General features: G+C 41.4%; 1 protein-coding gene across 9 annotated transcripts in view; it reads right to left on the reverse strand.

Moving 5' to 3' along the window:
* Nucleotides 1–19142, reverse strand: part of dmd (dystrophin) — a 1998855-nt gene that overhangs the window by 395846 nt on the left and 1583867 nt on the right. For all 9 annotated transcript variants that reach the window (XM_063050913.1, XM_063050911.1, XM_063050907.1 and 6 more), the window contains one exon: nt 8299–8416. In XM_063050913.1, the coding sequence (XP_062906983.1) occupies nt 8299–8416 (118 nt within the window). The remainder of the gene's footprint in view (nt 1–8298; nt 8417–19142) is intronic.

The following is a 19142-nucleotide window of genomic DNA, read 5'->3' on the forward strand; positions in this document are numbered from 1 at the left end:
ACGACAGGTGGCGATGAGTCAGCTTTCTGGAGTGAGATAGGGCATTGAGTTGAGAGGCACCTCAGTAACAACCTCTCGCTCAACATCAGCAAACTGAAGAGCTGATTGTTGACTTCAGGAAAGTAAGGAGCGCAAAGATGCACAAGTCTAAATTTTGGGGAGGGCAGGGGGTGGGGTCGATGGTGGACAGAGTCAGAAGCTTTGAATTCCTGGGCGTTAACATATCAGATGGCCTCTCCTGGGCCCAGTAGATAGATGGAATCATAAGGAAACTGAGGCCAGTGCCTTTGCTTTCATACAAGGTTACAGAGGTTCATCTTATCATCGAACACTAACAAGCTTCTACAGAGGTACTGTTGAAAGTATCCGACTGATTGCATTAAGGTCTGGTATGACGATTTAAATGCACAGGAACATGAGAAACTGCAGAGAGTGGTGGACTCTACTTGGTACATCACGGGCACATTCCTCCTCACCATTGGTGGTATCTACAGGAGCTGCTGCTTCAGGAAGGCAACATTTATCATCAAGGATCCTCATCATCTGGGCAATGCCATCTTTTCTCATCTACCATTGGGCAGAAGGCACAGAAACCTGAAATTGCACACCACCACGTCCAAGGACAGCTACTTCAATATTTTTTTAAACCAAACAGCAAAACCCAGTCACTGCAGTTTAGCACATTATGAACATTTCAACCATTTTGCATTGAAGAGGACTTTGCTTTTATTTTGTTTTAAGTGTGTTTTCTAGTAAAGAATTATGAATAACATGTTCTTTATGTTTTCTTATAAATGCTGCTTGGAGGAACTTAGTGGCTCTAATTTCTTCGATGTTTGAAGAGATTTGGCATATCACCAAACACTTAAGCAAACTTCTATAGATGCACAGTGGAGAATATAACAATTGATTTCACCAAGGCCTCGGATGGAAACAACAACTTCCAAGAATGCAAAAGGGTACAAAGAGCATAGGCACAGCCCAATCCTTTTCAGGCTAAACCCACTCAATCATTGAATATACTTACATGGAGCACTGTCACAAGAAAGCAGTTCATCATCAAAGATCCCTACCATCCAGCTCACGCCCTCTTCAAGATACTACCATCAGAGAGGAGGTATAGAAACCTTATTCCCCATACCACCAGGTTCATAAACAGTTATTTATCTACAACACTCAGACTCCTGAACTAGCGTGGATAACTTCAATCATCAGTGCACTCAACTGATTCTACAACCCACAGGCTCGTTTTCAAGGATTCTTTGCAACTCATGTTCTCAGTATTATTTTTTATTTGCATAGTATTTTATTCCTTTTGCTTATTAGCTGTTTGTCAGTTTTTGCCTATTGTCTGTGTAGTTTCTTCATAAATTCTATTATATTTCTTTTGTTCCTGTTAATATCTTCAAGAAACCAAATCTCACTGTAGTATATGGCAACGTACAGTATATGTCCTTTGATAACAAATTTACTTTGAACTTTGAACAAGTCAGGCAGCATCTATGGAGGGGAATAAACAGTCCATGTTTCGGGCTGAGACCCGTCATGAGGACCTGACGAAGGACATCAGGTTGAAGCATTGACTGCTTCTTCCCCTCCATTGATGCTGCTTGACATGGTGAGTTCCCTCCAGCATTCTGTGTGTGTTATATAATGCTCTGTGCCTGAGATGCTGCACCTGTGCAAACATGTACTTGTGCATATAACAATAAATCTGACTTTAAGCTTTGAACTTCAAATGATTTGCTGTTATTTATTTATTGGGTGCTGGGCTAAGGCACCATGTTCCAGTATCTTGGTGAAAACAAGGAGGTGAAGAGAAACAATGATTTTTGGAAAGTAAAGAAACACTAATCTTCCTGCATGGAGCCTTGCTAAGTACTATTTAGCTTCAAATACTACTAGGATGTGTCTTTGTTGAAAATGACGCGTCTTGAGGAGAATGGAGTGTCTGAAACCATAAGACATGGGTTTAACCTGATGAATAAAAGTTCTAGAGGGGATGTGAGCAATATTTTTTCACCAAGGTGGTAGCTGACATCAGGATCTTTCCTATTGGAAAGGTGGTGGAGGCTGACAATCACAACATTTCAGAAGCATCTGGATTAGCACGACAAATCATCACGACAAAATGAGCTGTAGATCAAATGTCACTATATAGGACTAGTGTGGGTAGGACTCCATAGTTAGCACGGGCATCATGGACTCTATGACTCAATGACTCAAGAGCTTTCAGATCTTGGAAATGGGACAACTTCTCCAGCATTAGAATGCATACAATCACACTTAATGTGAAGTATTAAAGAATCATTTCTTTGTTCAATACCTTGCATTTATTTGCATTATGTGTCTTTTTAGTTTTCCACCATAAACAGATGGATAAGAGTCATTGACTCTTCCTGAACTAAAGGTCAACACACTTTGCTCAAAGTACATTCTTCAGATTAAATCACTTTGTCAAAAATATTACATTTTTGGAGGAAACAGAAATGAGAAATTTTGTACCACTATTGCATCTATTTTACTGAACATTGGAACTGCATTTTGTGGAGCAATGTCACTACAAAAGAAATTGAAGGCAGCATACATGAAATAAAACTCTTGGGGAAAACACTGGATTAATCAAATCATCTACAGTTAAAATTACTCAGCTACACAAATGAGGATGTAAATGTACAATGGCCTTGAATTTCCAATTTCTTAATTGAACAGCTAGATTCAATTCAGTGATTCTGACTGCATAGGGGCTGGGTCAGATCCCAGATATTTAGGAATAGATGATACAAGTGGCGACTGACATTACTGGGTTTCAACTACATCTGTGCAGAATTAAACTTCCCAGAGTTGGCTTGTCTTCCACAGCAAGCTGTTTGGCCATTGTGTTTTAGCACAGTTCTCAGTGGTGGCAATTAGCATGCAGGTAACATAAGAGCCACACTGTAAAACCGTCTGCTGCATGTTCACACAGATTTACAGGCTGGGTGCTTAAAGAAACAAATAAAGACTGGCAGTGAGCTGGTACCTTGACATCCTTTCAAGGATGCACATTAAACAATTGCACCTTGGCAGAAAGTGGAATACCAACATTCAGGTCATATGGAGAATTCATAAAACTCAGCAATGAACAATCTTGTAGCAAAATAAACAGGATTAAAAATATTCTGACAAAAGGTTAACCATCTAACTCTTTGTCCCACTCTCTGCAGAGACTGCCTCTTTATACCAAGTCTTTCCAGCACTTTGTTCCTACTGCAGTTTTCAATCAATCATAATTTTTTTATTTTGGTTAAATTCTTCGTGCTTTCACAAAGCTTCTGGTACCAACAGCCTAAATTTTCCTTCACATATAACAAAGAGCATTTTAAAGTAAGCACAAGATTGGTAAATACTTTACTGGGTTTTTAATTTTCTGGTATTCGCCTGACCCAAAGCTCATTATAAATATAAATAAACACCTTTGCAACCGTAATAAAGATGAACGTAGTTGAAGTGCACATCTCATTTCCTGAATAATATTTCTCCTGGAGTAAATGCAGTGGGATAAATGTCTCCCTGAGTGTGTTCTCAACAGCTTGACTCATTGAAAGTTAATTTACTGTAGCCTCTGCCCATACACATGTATAATCTGCCATTTGAATTTTAAGCTGCCCTACTGTAACATTAATAAAGCCTTGAATTTTTTACAGCACCTTTGCCACCACGAAGTATCCCATAGTCATTCACAGACGCACTGTCATACTAAATTTGACATTAAATCATGCGAGGAAATATAAAGGCAGATGACCAAATAGCTAGGTCAAACATTTTGGTTTGACTTTCAGAACATTTTACAGTGTAAAGAGAGGTAAAGATGTGAAAAGATTTAGAGGAAGTTTGAGAGGTTAGGGTCTTAGCAAAGGATGGACATTAATGGTGGAGTGATTACATTCAGGGATGATCAAAGAGTCAAAATGAATGACTGTAAATAGTTATCAGATTCAGGAGTTTACAGAAGCAAAGAGGGGTAAAACACACTGGTGTAGAAAGTTCCAGAGATTCATCATCCTTTGCGAGAGCTTCCTTCCTTTTAAATTACCTCCCCTTTGACTTTATGCTATGTCCCCTTGTTCACGATTGTCCTGCTACTAGACGTCAACAATGTCATGGCCTAGAAGAACGTTGTGTGCTTAAAAAAACACCCCTCATTCGTCCAAACACCAATGAACATTAGTGTAATTTCTTGAGCTGCTCATGATAGGCCAGGCCTCTCATGACAGAAATTTGCCAACTGAATCTCTTTTGCACTGTTTCCAAGACGAGTATATCCTTTTTAAAATAAGGAGACAAAAACCGTACAGAATACTCCTACTGTAGGCTCACCAGGATCCAACCCTATGCTGAACTGAGGTTGTGGTCTGCTCCAGCTGCTGTGATGCCTGGCTTTGTGTCTTTGGTAAAACTTCAGTTTTGAATGCTACCTGCTTGCTGGTATTGTTCACACGATTTGTTATTTTTCTCTCTGCACACTAGGTGCTTGACGGTCTTCTTTCTTTAATGGGTTCTTTTGATCTTCTTTGTTTTGTGGCTGCTTGTAAGGAGACGAATCTCAAGGGTATACAAAGTATTTATACTTTGATAATAAATGTACTTTCAACTTGTCCTGACACACAAGCAGAATGATCTTTCCTGGAGAACCAGTTAGTGGGACCATTGCTGCTGTTCTATATGGTGCAAAAATTAACAGTTCAATTCTACCACCAAACACATCTTTACCTCCCTCCTTCCCACTCTCCACTTTTCGCAGGATTGCCCTCTCCCCGATTGCTTTGTTCATTTGTTTGTCCTCACTGATCTCCCTACTGGCATTTCTCCCTGCAAGTGGAACAGTGCTAATCCTGCCCATTCACCTTTTCCCGCACCAGCATCAAGGGCCCCAAATGGTCCTTCCAGGTGAGGCGACACTTCACCTGGAAGTCTATCAGGGTCAGCTACTGTATCCAGTGTTTCCGGTTCAGCCTCCTCCGTATTGGTGAGACCCAACATAGAAAGGAGGACTGCTCTGTCGAGCACCGTTGCTCCACCTGCCATAGGGAGGATTTCTCAGTGGCCACCATTTTAATTCCACTCCCATTCCTATTCCGACATGTCAGTCCATGGCCTCCTCTACTGCCACAAAAATATCACTCTCATGTTCAAGTAGCAACACCTCATATTCCATTTGAGCGGCCTCCAACCCATTTGCATGAATATTGATTTGTCTGACTTTTGGTAATTCCTCCCTCCTCCCCCTTCTCTCCTTTTCAATCCTCCATTCTGGCCTCCCCCTTAACCCTTGTCTTCTCCTCATCCATCTATCAACTCCCTTTGGTGGTGCTGCTCCTCCTTCCTTTCCTACTATGTTTAACACTCCTCTTCAATCAGATTCCTTCTTCTTCAGCCCTTTACCTTTTCCACCTATCACCTCCCTGCTTCTTATTTCATCCCCCCCACCTTCTCCACCCACCTGGCTTCACCCAATCACCTTCCAGCTTGTACTGCCCACCCACCTGGATTCACCAATCACCTTCCAGCTTGTACTCCATCCCTTCCCCCAACCTTCTTATTCTGGGTTCTTCCTCCTCCTTTTCCAGTCCTGATAATGGATCTCATCCTGAAACATTGACCCTTTATTGGTCGCAATAGATGCTCTCTGACCTGCTGAGTTCCTCCACCATTTTGTGTGTGTTAGCTATTCAGAAGTTGAGGAATAAGGATGTTTCTCTTTGCAAAGCTTTCATGTGTACATGCAGGAGCTAAGAGATGTACACATGGGTACAACCTGAGTTTAGGGCAAAGAGAACAGAAACAAGAGAATGGCAGAATTGAAAAGAAAGAAATTTGAAAAAAAAATACCCTTCTGATACAGCCAGTTGTCCGAAATAAGGATGTTTAAACTAATATGCCAAATAAAGTTTCATCCAAATTGGGAAGGACTAATCATACAGGGCCAGCTGCCTTAGCTGTCTCAATGACTTCTTATTCAGGTGCTTCTGAAGGCTACATTGTTGTTGGCTGAAGAACAAAACTGCATCACATCATAGTTGGATTCATAGCCTGTTTTTTTACATCTTCAGGATACTCAAAAGTCCTAAAATCCTCTGTTGCTGTGCCCAGTCGACAGGCTGGTGAGGACAGGCTAGGCAGTGAATTAAGTACACAGCACAAGGCTGTCTTGCCAACTGCATTACAATTGATGGATCAATACGAGCAGCAAGCCCACTTTGCTTAAAGCCTACCTATCCCTTTCTAATGTACAAACCGGCAAAGAATGGCACAATAGGGTTTGACACAGGATCTATGACTTGTGAATGCTGCACTGGAGAAGAAGAAACATCCAGTCCAAAGAGGAGAAAGGGACATACTCCACCCCCTGGTTGTAGTCTATTTTGTGGGCAAGGCCTGTATCCCAGATCAGTTTACTTAAAATATCAGTAAAATGTAAGCTGACTGAACAATATCTCTGCTTATATTTTTGTGAGTTTTTATGCCATTTATGCCAATATCAGACACACTACTGAAAAAGGTTCAATCAAGCAGAGCCTCCAAGCCCTGGAATTCAACGATTTTCTAAAGAAATTAATAAATAAATATGTGAATCATAATTTCTGGGGTTAAACAATTAATCATCTATATTGTAAAAGTTATAAAGTTCTGAAACAGACTATTCAGCCGGGTACTCATCTTTCATTCCATCCTCTCACACACTCTAATCTTGCATCCTGACAGATTGCATTGTTAACTTCACGAAGCACCAAGACCACATCCTCACAAACACAAAGCCATCCAAACACTGAAAGAATGTTCCTCCCAGACTACTCCACTCCCAAGGGTCTTGTTGGAGAGTGAGGTCAGAAAAGAATATGGACGTACAGCAAATGGACTGGTTTCTGAAACATTATCGGGTTTAGTTCATAAGGAACTGACTGGGGGGGTGCCTGGACTCTTCATGGGGCCTCATGCTGGGAATAGTTGACAGGATTTTTGTGCTGTGACTGGACAGTAGAATTTGCTACTGGGATTGGTGATGACGCACAATGACAGGAATGATTTGTGGGCTTCTGCCTTGGGTCTAGCTGCTGCAGAACAGCTCTGTGATAGGTTAACAAGGCACAGCGTGAGGGCTGTTTGATAGGTTTCGGCACTGGCAATAGTTGGCAAGTTCTGCTGCCAGGAATAGTTGATGGATGTTAATGCTGGGACTAGTTGATGAAGCAAGGTATTGGGACTAGTGGATAGGGTTCAGCACTGGCTTTGCTTGTTGGGTAACAGCAGGCATGAGGCATAATGCCAAGCCTAAGATTTTGCTTACAACTTGTTCATTATTATTTACATATTAAAAGATTCAAAGTTTGTACATTTATTAGCTAAGTATGTATGCAGTAAATAACCTGGAGATATGCTTTCCCACAGACAGCCACCAAACAAAGAAACACCATGGAACTTGCTCACAGAAAGCATCAAATACCCAACGTGTAAACAAATCGCACAAACAGCAAATAATGAGCGAAAAACACAGAATATAAAACAACAAGTCACAGTTTAGATCAGTTCCATTCCATTCAATTTAGTGCTGTGTCATTCATTGACTGCCAGTATGCAAAGCCAGTCTACCCCAATCAAAATTGCGCAAAATAGCAATTAAAAAAAGGAGTAACCAGAAACCAGAAACACATCATAAAGTGAACTAAAGATTCCAATCCACAAACTGTGCCAATGAAACTTTGCCCAAGACCCAAGATTCCAACACCTTCCTCCGACAGCATTTAAGTGGTGTAATAAACTATGTCACCACCCTATTTTGCCATTGACAAGTTAGCCTAACATCCGGCAACCCATAGGAAAGGTTTTCAGTTGTAAGGACTCTGGCCTAACTCTGTTTATCACCTTGCCAAAGTAATCTGGAGACCCTCCTGTCATTCTAGCTGAGCTCAATCTGGTCAATGAACCTGGAAAATTTCTTTCAATGTTTCTGCCACTCAATAGTGTATTTACCAGAGCCGTTTGGGAACCTGTAGGTAATCCTCTTGTTTTTTCAGTCACATCCATGTTGAAAATTGTAAGCTTTGTGGCTTCGGTGCTGCTGAGCTCCTCATCCATTCACAAAATAGATTTCTGACGTCAGACTTTAGCAAGATACAAATCAGAAGCAATCAAGTTTTGCCAGTCTCTTATTCACCAAATTATCCAATGAAGCAATTACATTTTAAACCAAGCTATTCCAATATAGGATACGAATGTGAAGAGCTACAGAACGCGGTTATCCAGCTCTCCAGTACTTACTACGATCTGTAATGATTGCTCGAGCTTCCTGGTTGGTTGTCTTGTTCTTCAGGTTCTGTGCTGCAGTGATAAGCTCATCCAGTTGAGGGCGCTTTTGATCCAAGTCTTGCAGAGTGGCCTAGAGAAGGAAGGACAACAACTGATGACAAGGAAAATTTTTCACAAGGCGGGAATCTTACAGACTTTGATGAAGGCAAAAAGATTGGTTTCCAGATATGGTGTGACTGACTTGTCACTGCTAATGTGAATAAAATTAATAAGCATAAACATGAAAGGTTTACAAATCCACTTGAGGGTCTGTAAAAATGATTCAATGGCAATTTTGAAAATGTCATGAGGATTGCACACGTGTGTCCATGGCTGCTGCCCTCCAGCAACTATTCTTAATGTAACCCATAAATTTTAATTAATAACATGTGTTGATCCTCAATTTCATGGTTACTGACAAATATTTTTTTATCTATCTCCATAAGTAAATACACACCAATTAAAGGAAAAGACATGCATAGCAGTTTTCATGTCACCACGCAGTGAGAAGCAATGGATTACTTTATACACGTCACATTTACTGCTGAGTTGAGTAATCTTGACCCAGATAAAACTACCAAAATAAGTAGAAAATAAACATCCAGGTTGCCCTGTTCAGTGCAATAACGTCTGGGCAACAATCCTCGGCCACTTTACACAACAACAGTGGATTTTTTTTGATTTACACAGGCAGCCAGAGGGACTATGATGATTACTGGAGTGATTCTGCCAGCCAATCATAGACTTGCAAACCGGATTTATAACGTAATACATTGTCAAACAGATATACAGCACAGAAACAGGCTTTCTGGCCTAGCATGTCCATGCCAACTAATGTGCTTGCCTGAGCTCATCTGATTTGCCTGCATTTGGCCCATATCCCTCCATACTAGGAGTTCCCAAACTTCTTTATGCCAAAGATCCCTAACATTAACCGAGGAGTTCAAGGGTTGGTAACCCTTTCTCTAAAGCTTTCCTATCAATGTCCGAAGTGTTTTTTCCTTAAAAAGCCGTAATTGCTCCTGCTCCTACCACTTCCTCTGAAAGCTTGCTCCAGAAATCCACCACAACCCTCTGTGTGGAAAAACTTGCCTCTCAGCTCCCTTTAAAATTTTTCTCTTCTCACCTGAAGCCTAGGCCCTCTAGTTTTAGATTCTGCTACCCTAGGATGAAGACCATAATAATCTACCTTATCTATCTTCCTCCTGATTTTCTATACCACTTAAAGTCAGCCACCAGTCTCATTCACTACAGAGTAAATAGTTCCAGCCTATCTAGTCTCTCGTCACAACCCAAGTCCTGCAGTCTTGGAACCATTCTTCTGTACATTTCCAGCACCCACCTCCAGCTTAATGACGATAGTACGGCAACCAGAGCTGCAATGAGTCTCACCAACATCTTGTATGGCTGTAACAAAATGTCCCAATTCTTGTATTCAACTAATGAAGTCAAGCATCCATATGCTTTTTCATTACCCTATCTGTGTTGCCACTTTTAGGGAACTGCACCCTTGGGTCTCTCTGTTCTCCTGCCATTCACTGTGCAGTTCGCGTCCTTTAACGTCCAAAACTTTTGAGTTAAATTCCATCAGGTAGTCCTTAGCCCACTTTCATAACTGATTAACTGTGCTTTCTTTTGTAACCTCAGACAATTATTTTCACTCTTTACCAAATCACCGATTTTGCTATCATTTGTAAACTTACTAAATATGAGGGGTAATTGATATGTTTGTGACCTAAGGTAGAAGGAGTCAATTTTAGAAAACCTAGCACATTTATTTTTCAACATAGACCCCTCCTACATTTACACACTTAGTCCAGCGGTCGTGGAGCATATGGATCTCAGACCTCCAGAAAGTGTCCACAGATGGGCGATTGATAGGTTCGTGGCCTAAGGTAGAAGGAGATGGGTTATACAGCTCTCGTTACATGCATGTATGGGTCAAGTCTTTCAGTGATCGTGAAAGTTTGAAGTTAATAACTCATATCCTGCTACCTTAGGCCACGAACTTATCAATCACCCCTGATGAGTTATTAACTGATGAGTTATTAACTTCAAACTTCCTGTATAACCACACAAAGAGTTGAACTGCATGTGCATGTAACGAGAGCTGTATAACTCATCTCCTTCCACCTTAGGCCACGAACTTACCAATCATCCATCTGTGGACACTTTCTGGAGGTCTGAGATCCATATGCTCCATGACCGCTGGAATAAGTGTGTAAATGTAGGAGGGGACTATGTTGAAAAATAAATGTGGTAGGTTTTCTAAAATTGACTCCTTCTACCTTAGGCCACAAACTTATCAATCACCCCTCGTATGCCATCTACATTGTCACCTAAATTGTTAATGCATATGACAAACTACTGGGGACCCAGCACCATTTTCTGGGTCACCCCGCTGGTCACAAGCCTCCAATCTGATAAACCACCCTTGGCATTAACAATTCCTTCTACCAAGCCAATTTTGTATCCAATTGGCTAGTTCACCCCGGATCCCATATGATTTAGACCTCCAGATAAGCCTACTATGTGGGATCTTAAGTCAATGTAGATAATACCCACCATCCTATTGTCTTCAGTCCTCTTAGTCACCTCTTCAAAAAAAAACCCAGTCAAATTCTTGAGACATGGTTTCCCATGCATACAGCCTACTGACTATCCCTGAATAGTTTTCCAAATGCAGAAGGACCACATCTCTCAGAATCCCTTCCAATAACTTTCCCATCATTGACGTAAAGCTCACTGGCTTGCAGTGCCATGGCCTGGGCTTGCAGCCCTACTTAAATAAAGGTAAAATATTAGTAATGCTCCAGACTTTTAGTAACTCAACCCAGGAAACAAAGTTCCTGCAATTTCTTTGCTTGCTCTCCTCATTATCTTAGGGTATACTTAGTTAGGCCATGGGAATCTATCCAACCTTATGTGTTTCAATACTGCCAACATGTCTTTGATATTGTCAATATATTTCAGGACATTACTGTTTTCTTCTCTGAAGTCCTCGTACAGGATACCCTTAAGGTTAACCTCCAGGTTGAGTCGGTGGTGAAGAAGGCGAATGCAATGTTGGCATTCATTTCTAGAGGAATAGAGTATAGGGGCAGGGATGTGATGTTGAGGCTCTATAAGGCACTGGTGAGACCTCACTTGGAGTACTGTGGTCAGTTTTGGCCTCCTTATTTAAGAAAGGATGTGCTGACGTTGGAGAGGGTACAGAGAAGATTCACTAGAATGATGCCGGGAATGAGAGGATTAACATATGAGGAACATTTGTCCGCTCTTGGACTGTATTCCTTGGAGTTTAGAAGAATGAGGGGAGACCTCATAAAAACATTTTGAATGTTGAAAGGCATGGACAGGGTGGATATGGCAAAGTTGTTTCCCATGATGGGGGAGTCTAGTTCGAGAGGGCATGACTTAAGGATTGAAGGGCGCCCTTTCAGAACAGAGATGCGAAGAAATTTTTTTAGCCAGAGGGTAGTGAATCTATGGAATTTGTTGCCACAGGCAGCAGTGGAAGCCAAGTCATTGGGTGTATCTAAAGCAGAGATTGATAGGTATCTGAGTAGCCAGGGCATCAAAGGTTATGGTGAGAAGGTGGGGGAGTGGGACTAAATGGGAGAATGGATCAGCTCATGATAAAATGGTGGAGCAGACTCGATTGTCCGAATGGCCGACTTCTGCTCCTTTGTCTTATGGTCTTATGGTCTAAATCCCAAGTTTCCAAGACCCTCTCCACAGTAAATATAAATGGGCAAGTATTTAATTACGATCTCATCCACTCAGAGTCAATCACACAGATCCTTAAAGAGACCTTTCTCTTCCTTTTGCTCTTAATATACTTAAAGAATCTTTCATGATTCTTCATTTACCTTATCTGTCAGGGATATCTCACGTGACCATTTTGCCCTCTGAGTTCCTAAATAAATGCACTCCTAAAACCTGAAGAGATTTGCTTGATCCTAGGTCCACTGTGGCAAGATGTAAGAAAATGTGGTCAGCAGGAGCTGGCAAAGGGCTGAATTATTGAAGGATTTCTATAGCAGTGGAGTAAGTAATCACATATGTATGCTCTGCATTCTGCTCAGCATTGTAGCACCCCAATGACACCCAACATCCAAGGCTGCTCTGAAACACTGGTGTGTGCAAGCCTCATTGTTGTCAAGTTAACAGCTGCAGAGAAAGTATGACAGAAAAACATCGGAGAGGAAAGTATTAAATAAAGAAAGAGATATACAAGCCTATCAATTTGTTCTGTCATCGGGGGATGTACGTATATGTGATCTGATCTCAGACATGGTTTACCAATGTCAGATATTTAATGACACAGGAAATGTCCATTTTTTTACTCACAATTATTGTTTTTTTTTACTGTTTCCATTGAGACGGCTCTCCTTGTTCCTCCACATCAATGGGCAGTGATTTATTGCCCAAAAGTGAAATCATGCGGCATTTTTCCAAATTATTATCATTCATAAATTAAGCATTAATTGTACATTTTTCTCGTATGGTATAGTGCCTCTTAAAGACAATTTTTAGACTGGAGCTTTGTATCCATCAACATACGAAAACCAGCCTCTTCAGCAGATGGTTAGCTGAGGGCATTTCCTTCTTCTCCGCTATGAGCAACAATAACTTGTACCTTAATATTTCTAGACAGACAAGGCAATATTACAAGTTAGCTTTAATTTCAATTGTCAAACCAAGGCAGAGCACCAAGTCAATTCCTGAAATGGCTTGGAACTGAATTAACTGCATTTGAATTTCTGCTACCCCTTTTCTCCACCTATACGACGACCAAACATTAGATATAACCCTAGTTCTAATTCAATTCTAATTTCAACCATACATATACCAACAATATAGCCAAAAGAAATAGCATTCCTCACGATATGCAACACACATTACCAACAGCACATAGCACAAATAGCGCATTTGGTTATAATCTCAGAAAAACCTGCAGTCATAAAGAAAAAAAAATAGCCCAAATCCCTGAGTGGCATGACTGCAGTCTGAGTCCAGCTTGTTCTTCCACTGAGCGACACTGGAGGGCAGCACTAATGGGAAGGGCCAGGCCCCAACCCAGTACAGATTCTACTGTTCCCAACAGAGGGCATCCCACACCACCTCCGCAAGTTCTCTGCTGGTCAGCTGCAAAAGGTGAGCCCGTGGATTGGGCCTAGTCCTCACTACAACAGAAGCAATGTAGTGCAACACCGCCCCCCCCCATCCCCGCCATTATTCAGTCTCACCGATGAACTGGAGTTGCAGTATACTATATTACCAATGTCCGACAGGGTCTTGCAATCCCAATAAAAACATGCAAGATAATCACCCACTCCACTCACCTGTCGCAGCACAATGGTACACAACAAGTCCAGGTGACGGTGTGCAATAAGTCCACCTCCATCGCTATCGAGCAACTTGCCTATAGCAGTGGTCCCCAACCTCCAGGCCGCGGACCGATACCGGGCCACGAAGAATGCAGCGGTGCAGCAGTAGCCAGAACGCACCCAGCACAAAGTTAAGAAAAAAGCTGAAATAAACAAGCTAATTAATTAGGTGCCAGGCTACCGCTGCACTCTATGTATCCCGGTATCGGTCCGTGGCCCGGAGGTTGGGGACCACTGGCCTGTAGGATAGTCCTGCAGTTCTTGATGTTCTTGGTATCCAGCAGTGACTAATAATTATAAAATGATGTGCAAGACAAACAAATACTCCTTTGCTTGGACCTGGAGTGGCCACTGTGTCTGAGTACACTGCTTTCTTGCTGGAATCTTAATTGCATCATCACTAAGTTTCCATGAAAATTTTCCTTCAATTGTGGAATGTCCTCCCAACACAAAAAGCAAAATCACAAAACGCAGCTCACTAAAATGCAATCTAACTTCTTCTATTGCTTCAAGCATGCTTTGGCTACAGCCCTTTAACCATGGCTAAATTCAATTATTCATTTTGATCTGAAATGTCACGTATCTTGAACCTCCTATTCTGAATTTTATTTGATGGCATATACAAGCGGGACAAACCATTGTTTTTGAAACAAAAGCACAAGTTCAACAATGTGAAATGTACACTGAATTGACGGAGAGCAGCCAGTGGGATTGAATCTGTTTACTGTGATTATTTTTTAAGATGGAGCAAGCAGAAGTTAACTATTTCCTCCAGTCCTCTAGTCCTGCTTGTGCTGTTTCGGATTTGACCATTCCACTGTACATCCGGATAGCCTCCCTGAAAATCTAATCTCACCGACAATCTGTTCCTCATATCCTAATGCTAGTCATCTTGTTCACCAGTTATTGTTCTGTCCGGTAATTTCTGCTGCTTAGTCCAGCAGAAACAAAATTCAAGTGCAGTTCTATGGATTTGCTTGTCCAGAAAAAGGCTTTCAGTTATGTTACTATTTTCACAACAAAGGGAGGGAGATAGGGAGATGGAGGGCAAGAGATAGAGTGGGGACAGTGTGGGAGAGGGGACAGTGCGGGAGAGAAGACAGGGAGCTGATGGGGAGGTGAAGTGTGACAGAGAGTGTAAGGGACATGGGAAAGGGGAGGGGGAGCAGGGAAGGGAGGATTGGGGAGTGCTGGGGAGAGGGTAAAGAAGGGGCAAAGGAGTTGGGCTGAGAGGGAGAAGTAGGGCGAGAGGGTTAGGGAGAGAAACAAGAGGGCTAAAAGATAAAAAATGGTTGTGGGAAAGGCTGGGGGAGCAGAAAGAAAGGCAGGAGGTAGGGAGAAGAAAGGAGGGGGAGAGAGAGAGGGAGGAGGGAGGGAGGGGGAAGGGCGGGAGGGGGAAAGAAGGAGGGGTAGAGGGGGAAGAGGGAGGGGAGAGGGGGAAGGGGAGAGGGGGAAGGGGAAGGGGGAGGGGGGAAGAGGGAAAGGGAGGGGGGAAATGGAGGCACCTTCTTCTCCCTTATTAGGGAGAGAGAAAGAACCTGTGGTATATCGAATGCCAGGTGAAACGCAAAGTCTTTGGGGTAACTGCAAGTCTGTGTCTTTGCTATTGCTTTGCTCACTCCTGAGTGCTCGGTGATGCTGCTGATGTTTGCTATTTTTTGCTGGTGGAGGGAGGGGGGATTGTTGCTTGCTGCTGCTTACGCGCAGGAGTGGGGAGCTGGGGGGGACTTTGGGGTTCTTACGTTTAACTCTTGTTCATTCTTTGGGGCACTTCTCTGTTTATATGGATGTTTGTGAAGAAAAAGCATTTCAGGATGTATATTGTATACATTTCTCCGACATTAAATTGGACCTTTGAAACTTTGAGGATGGAGGGGGAGAGGGGGGAGAACGAGAACTCACAAACACAGATTACATGCACAACCAATACTAACATTGAAAAAAATGGGAAAGATTTTTGAGCCAGAAGCACAATATATGAAGTGGTTCTGCCAGAATCAGTTACCATTTGTCTTTCAGATGTGAATTAAGTACTTTGTTTAAATTGTTACAATCAGCAAAGTAAAAAATATCTCTTTTGACAGAAAGCGCCAATACTGATGAGAACATGGATAGGCCAGACAAATTTCCCTATGGGATTGACGAATTGTATTAGAATGGTGAAAGCCCATTTATAACAACTCAGTGTACTAAAATAAGTTGCAACGTATTTTGTGTAACATTTTAAGATATTACATTTAAATTTAGAAATTATCAAGAATCTCAATTATTTTATTGCATTATCGTACAAAGAGAAGACTTTAACCTTGATAAGCTTAAATAACATACAAAACCATAAGCCAAATGCAAATCTTAATCTGTTTTTGTGAAAAACTGCTGAAGGAAATCCAGAGACTTTATTGACAGATAGTACATAGAACATGCCATTCAATAATTTGGTTAGATATACACTGCTTTCTCTTCAATTCCTATGAGTAACTAAGATGGAAACATTAGTTGACAGACAAAGCTTTGCTGCTTTCTGTATAATAATATACCGACAATGTACCGTTCAGCATTTTGTTTTTAAACAAACTCTATGGGCTCCTCACATGATATAGGGGACATTATTCAAATTGAATTAACATCACAATCTAAAAATGACCTGCATCATAATTTAACCTTTATCCAAAAATAAGCAAAAATTAATTCCATGGATCCGTGAGTCGATTGCTACTTGGCTTTCTGACACAAGTGTGTTTTAATTACTGCCTCAGACTTGAGATAAAGTGACAAACTAAGAAGTGCTGGTGCAAAACTATGTGAAAGTGAAGAACATGTTCAGAGCCAGGAATAGTTTTCTGATGATGTAAGATAATAGCAAAAGGATCCTCTTCCAGACTGGGTACGTCTCTACTTAACACACAACCCAACAAAATGATTCAGCAATTCACAACAACTTAATTTAAAAATATAAGCCAAGTCACAAAAAGCTTCCAATAAAATCTGCTTTTCTCTCGCTTTCTGTACGGCTTGATGATTCATCATACATGTCAGAAGGTTTGGCAATGGAGTCTTCAATCTGAATATTCAGAAATAAATGTTTAAATACTCTCCAAAATAGTCATGACATATTATGTAGTCACCTGATCCCAAATGAATTTGGTAAGTAGTTGTTTCAGCTTTGTCTTCAGGATACTAAAAACACCACAACTTCCAGAAGGTGAACATGAATAACCGGGTGAACTGTTAGTTGAAGGATAAATGTTGCATTGAATCCAGAGGCTCTTTTGTGGCATTGTACGCTTGGACAAGCAAGAAAGGTAGAGCGATCACTAAAGACAATCAACATTCAAATCACAGCCAACGCTGGCACAAGCCATATCACATTAGTGCGAACAGTTCCGGGGTAGATTCATACTCATATATACTATAATACTCGCACCTTCAGAAAGCATCAGATCCGTGCAAACCATTAAGTATCAGCAAACAAGTTATTATACTACACAAGTATTGACATGAAATTTCCGGAAATTAGTAATCATTAATGGAATCAAACATAAACTTGCCATTTTCCTACCCCTCTCACCTGCAAACAGTATGGCATAAGCTACAATTAATACCTTTGCATTTTCTGTTCCAGTAACTCATTATCCATGTAGATCACTTTTGCAAATCAGCTTCATGCATAATCAATGTGTAACTACAAGTATGATCTTAACTGTATCCAGTGATAAAAAATATATATTTTAAAATATAATTTGCAAAACTAGAGGCTAAAATGTTATGAATCACTACATTGCTAAAGTTGTTTCAGTTTGTAACAAAACACCTCTACTGAATCATGTCATTTTCTAGCTTACTCCTTTCTTCAGACTTCTGATTTGCATGTCACTGCTTTCACTCTGCCTTGCATCTTGATTTCTAGTCTGATTTCATGTGATGTGTAGGCCTTTTCACTTTCCTTGTATCCCTGTGGATCTTACAAAGCCAGTGCCCCGACCTTTCATCTCTGCCTTAATTACAATGTCTTGATCTTTGGTCATACTTATTTTCAGCTCCTCCTGCTGCACTTTGGCTACCCCATTTTGCATTGACATCCCAGGCATGGTATCACTCATGGGATCTTCATCACCTTTGAGCTATCTCCGCACTGCAGTACAGCCCTTACTTATGGCATCCAGCTCAATCAATCAGAACTTGATCACATTCAGTAAACCATTTTTGGTTGCTAACAACTCATTCTATGTGGAGGGCAAATAGGCTGAGATTGCTGATTATTTCTGAAACTCAACCTGTCACCTCTGTTGCGTGTCATCCTTATGTCTCTACCTCAAGATCCCCATTCGCTTGTACCTTGAACTTGAATTTTGACTTCAGACCAAAAATATTGTCTGCTGAATGCCATCTGACTTTTGCTCCAAATTCCAGCATCTGCAGACTTGTATGTCTTCATTGAATTCTGCTAGGTTGCTCTCTTAAGTAGTAGTTTGTGACAATGCAGCGTCCTTAAATTCTGCTGTGCTGCTGCTCATTAAGAGAGTTACCAATAAAACATCACCGTGAACACTCGGTACTGGCTAGAGGAAGTTTCAACGACACAGTCATTACAGGACCATGCTGAATGTACTCCTTCATAATGTGAATGCAATCTCTAATATTTGAAGTGCAACTCAGGGCATACATTTTTTACTTCATCGGTAAATAATGACAAGTGAAGCAGTTCCCAAGATTATTATTTTTTTTATTTTCCCTTGCCTGTATGTTTCACTGATCTGCAACAGTGGAAACATCTGGGGGAGCAATTAGAGCGCGGTGAAATGCTGATGTCAGCTTGCTGGAGGCCATGAGACTTACATTGCGACGCATTTTATTGTTCATTTAAATTAAACCAGTGAGTTTGTTGCACTTCCCCGGAAAGTTTGGCAGGGACGTAAGGTACCAGTTTTGGTTTGCTGCAATGCCAGCAACAGTTTTGTTGTCCATTACACCAGACCAAGAGCAGGGGAGAGCCAAGGCAGCTCCACACTGAGGTAGAAATGCCTCTTCAAGCAAAACATTCTGTTTTTGAGGCAGTCTCAGCACCTCCTTCAAGCCAATGTCTTATGCATTCATGATATGATGATCCTGCTGAGTCTGGTAGAGCCTACAGGAAAATCAGCCACATTTTGGGAAAAGGGTCCTTACCTGCCTATCTTACTTGCTGAATGAGGATGACCTGCTTCCACCTGGGTCCCCAAGTGAACTCTGGTGCCAATATGGGCCCTGCAGACTCCACCACAGATGCAGCAGGAGGAGCCAGTTGGGAGAGATGGCTGGGTAGTCTGTGAAATGCTGGCCTTTTCCCACCAGTCATGCTGTCCTCAAACACCTCTGTATCATGGCCTCCTATCGTATGATTCTCAATACCATACCCAGTGTCCCTTTTCCAATCTGAATGGTCAG

Source organism: Mobula hypostoma, chromosome 6 (genome assembly GCF_963921235.1).
Source record: "Mobula hypostoma chromosome 6, sMobHyp1.1, whole genome shotgun sequence".
Taxonomy (NCBI): domain Eukaryota; kingdom Metazoa; phylum Chordata; class Chondrichthyes; order Myliobatiformes; family Myliobatidae; genus Mobula; species Mobula hypostoma.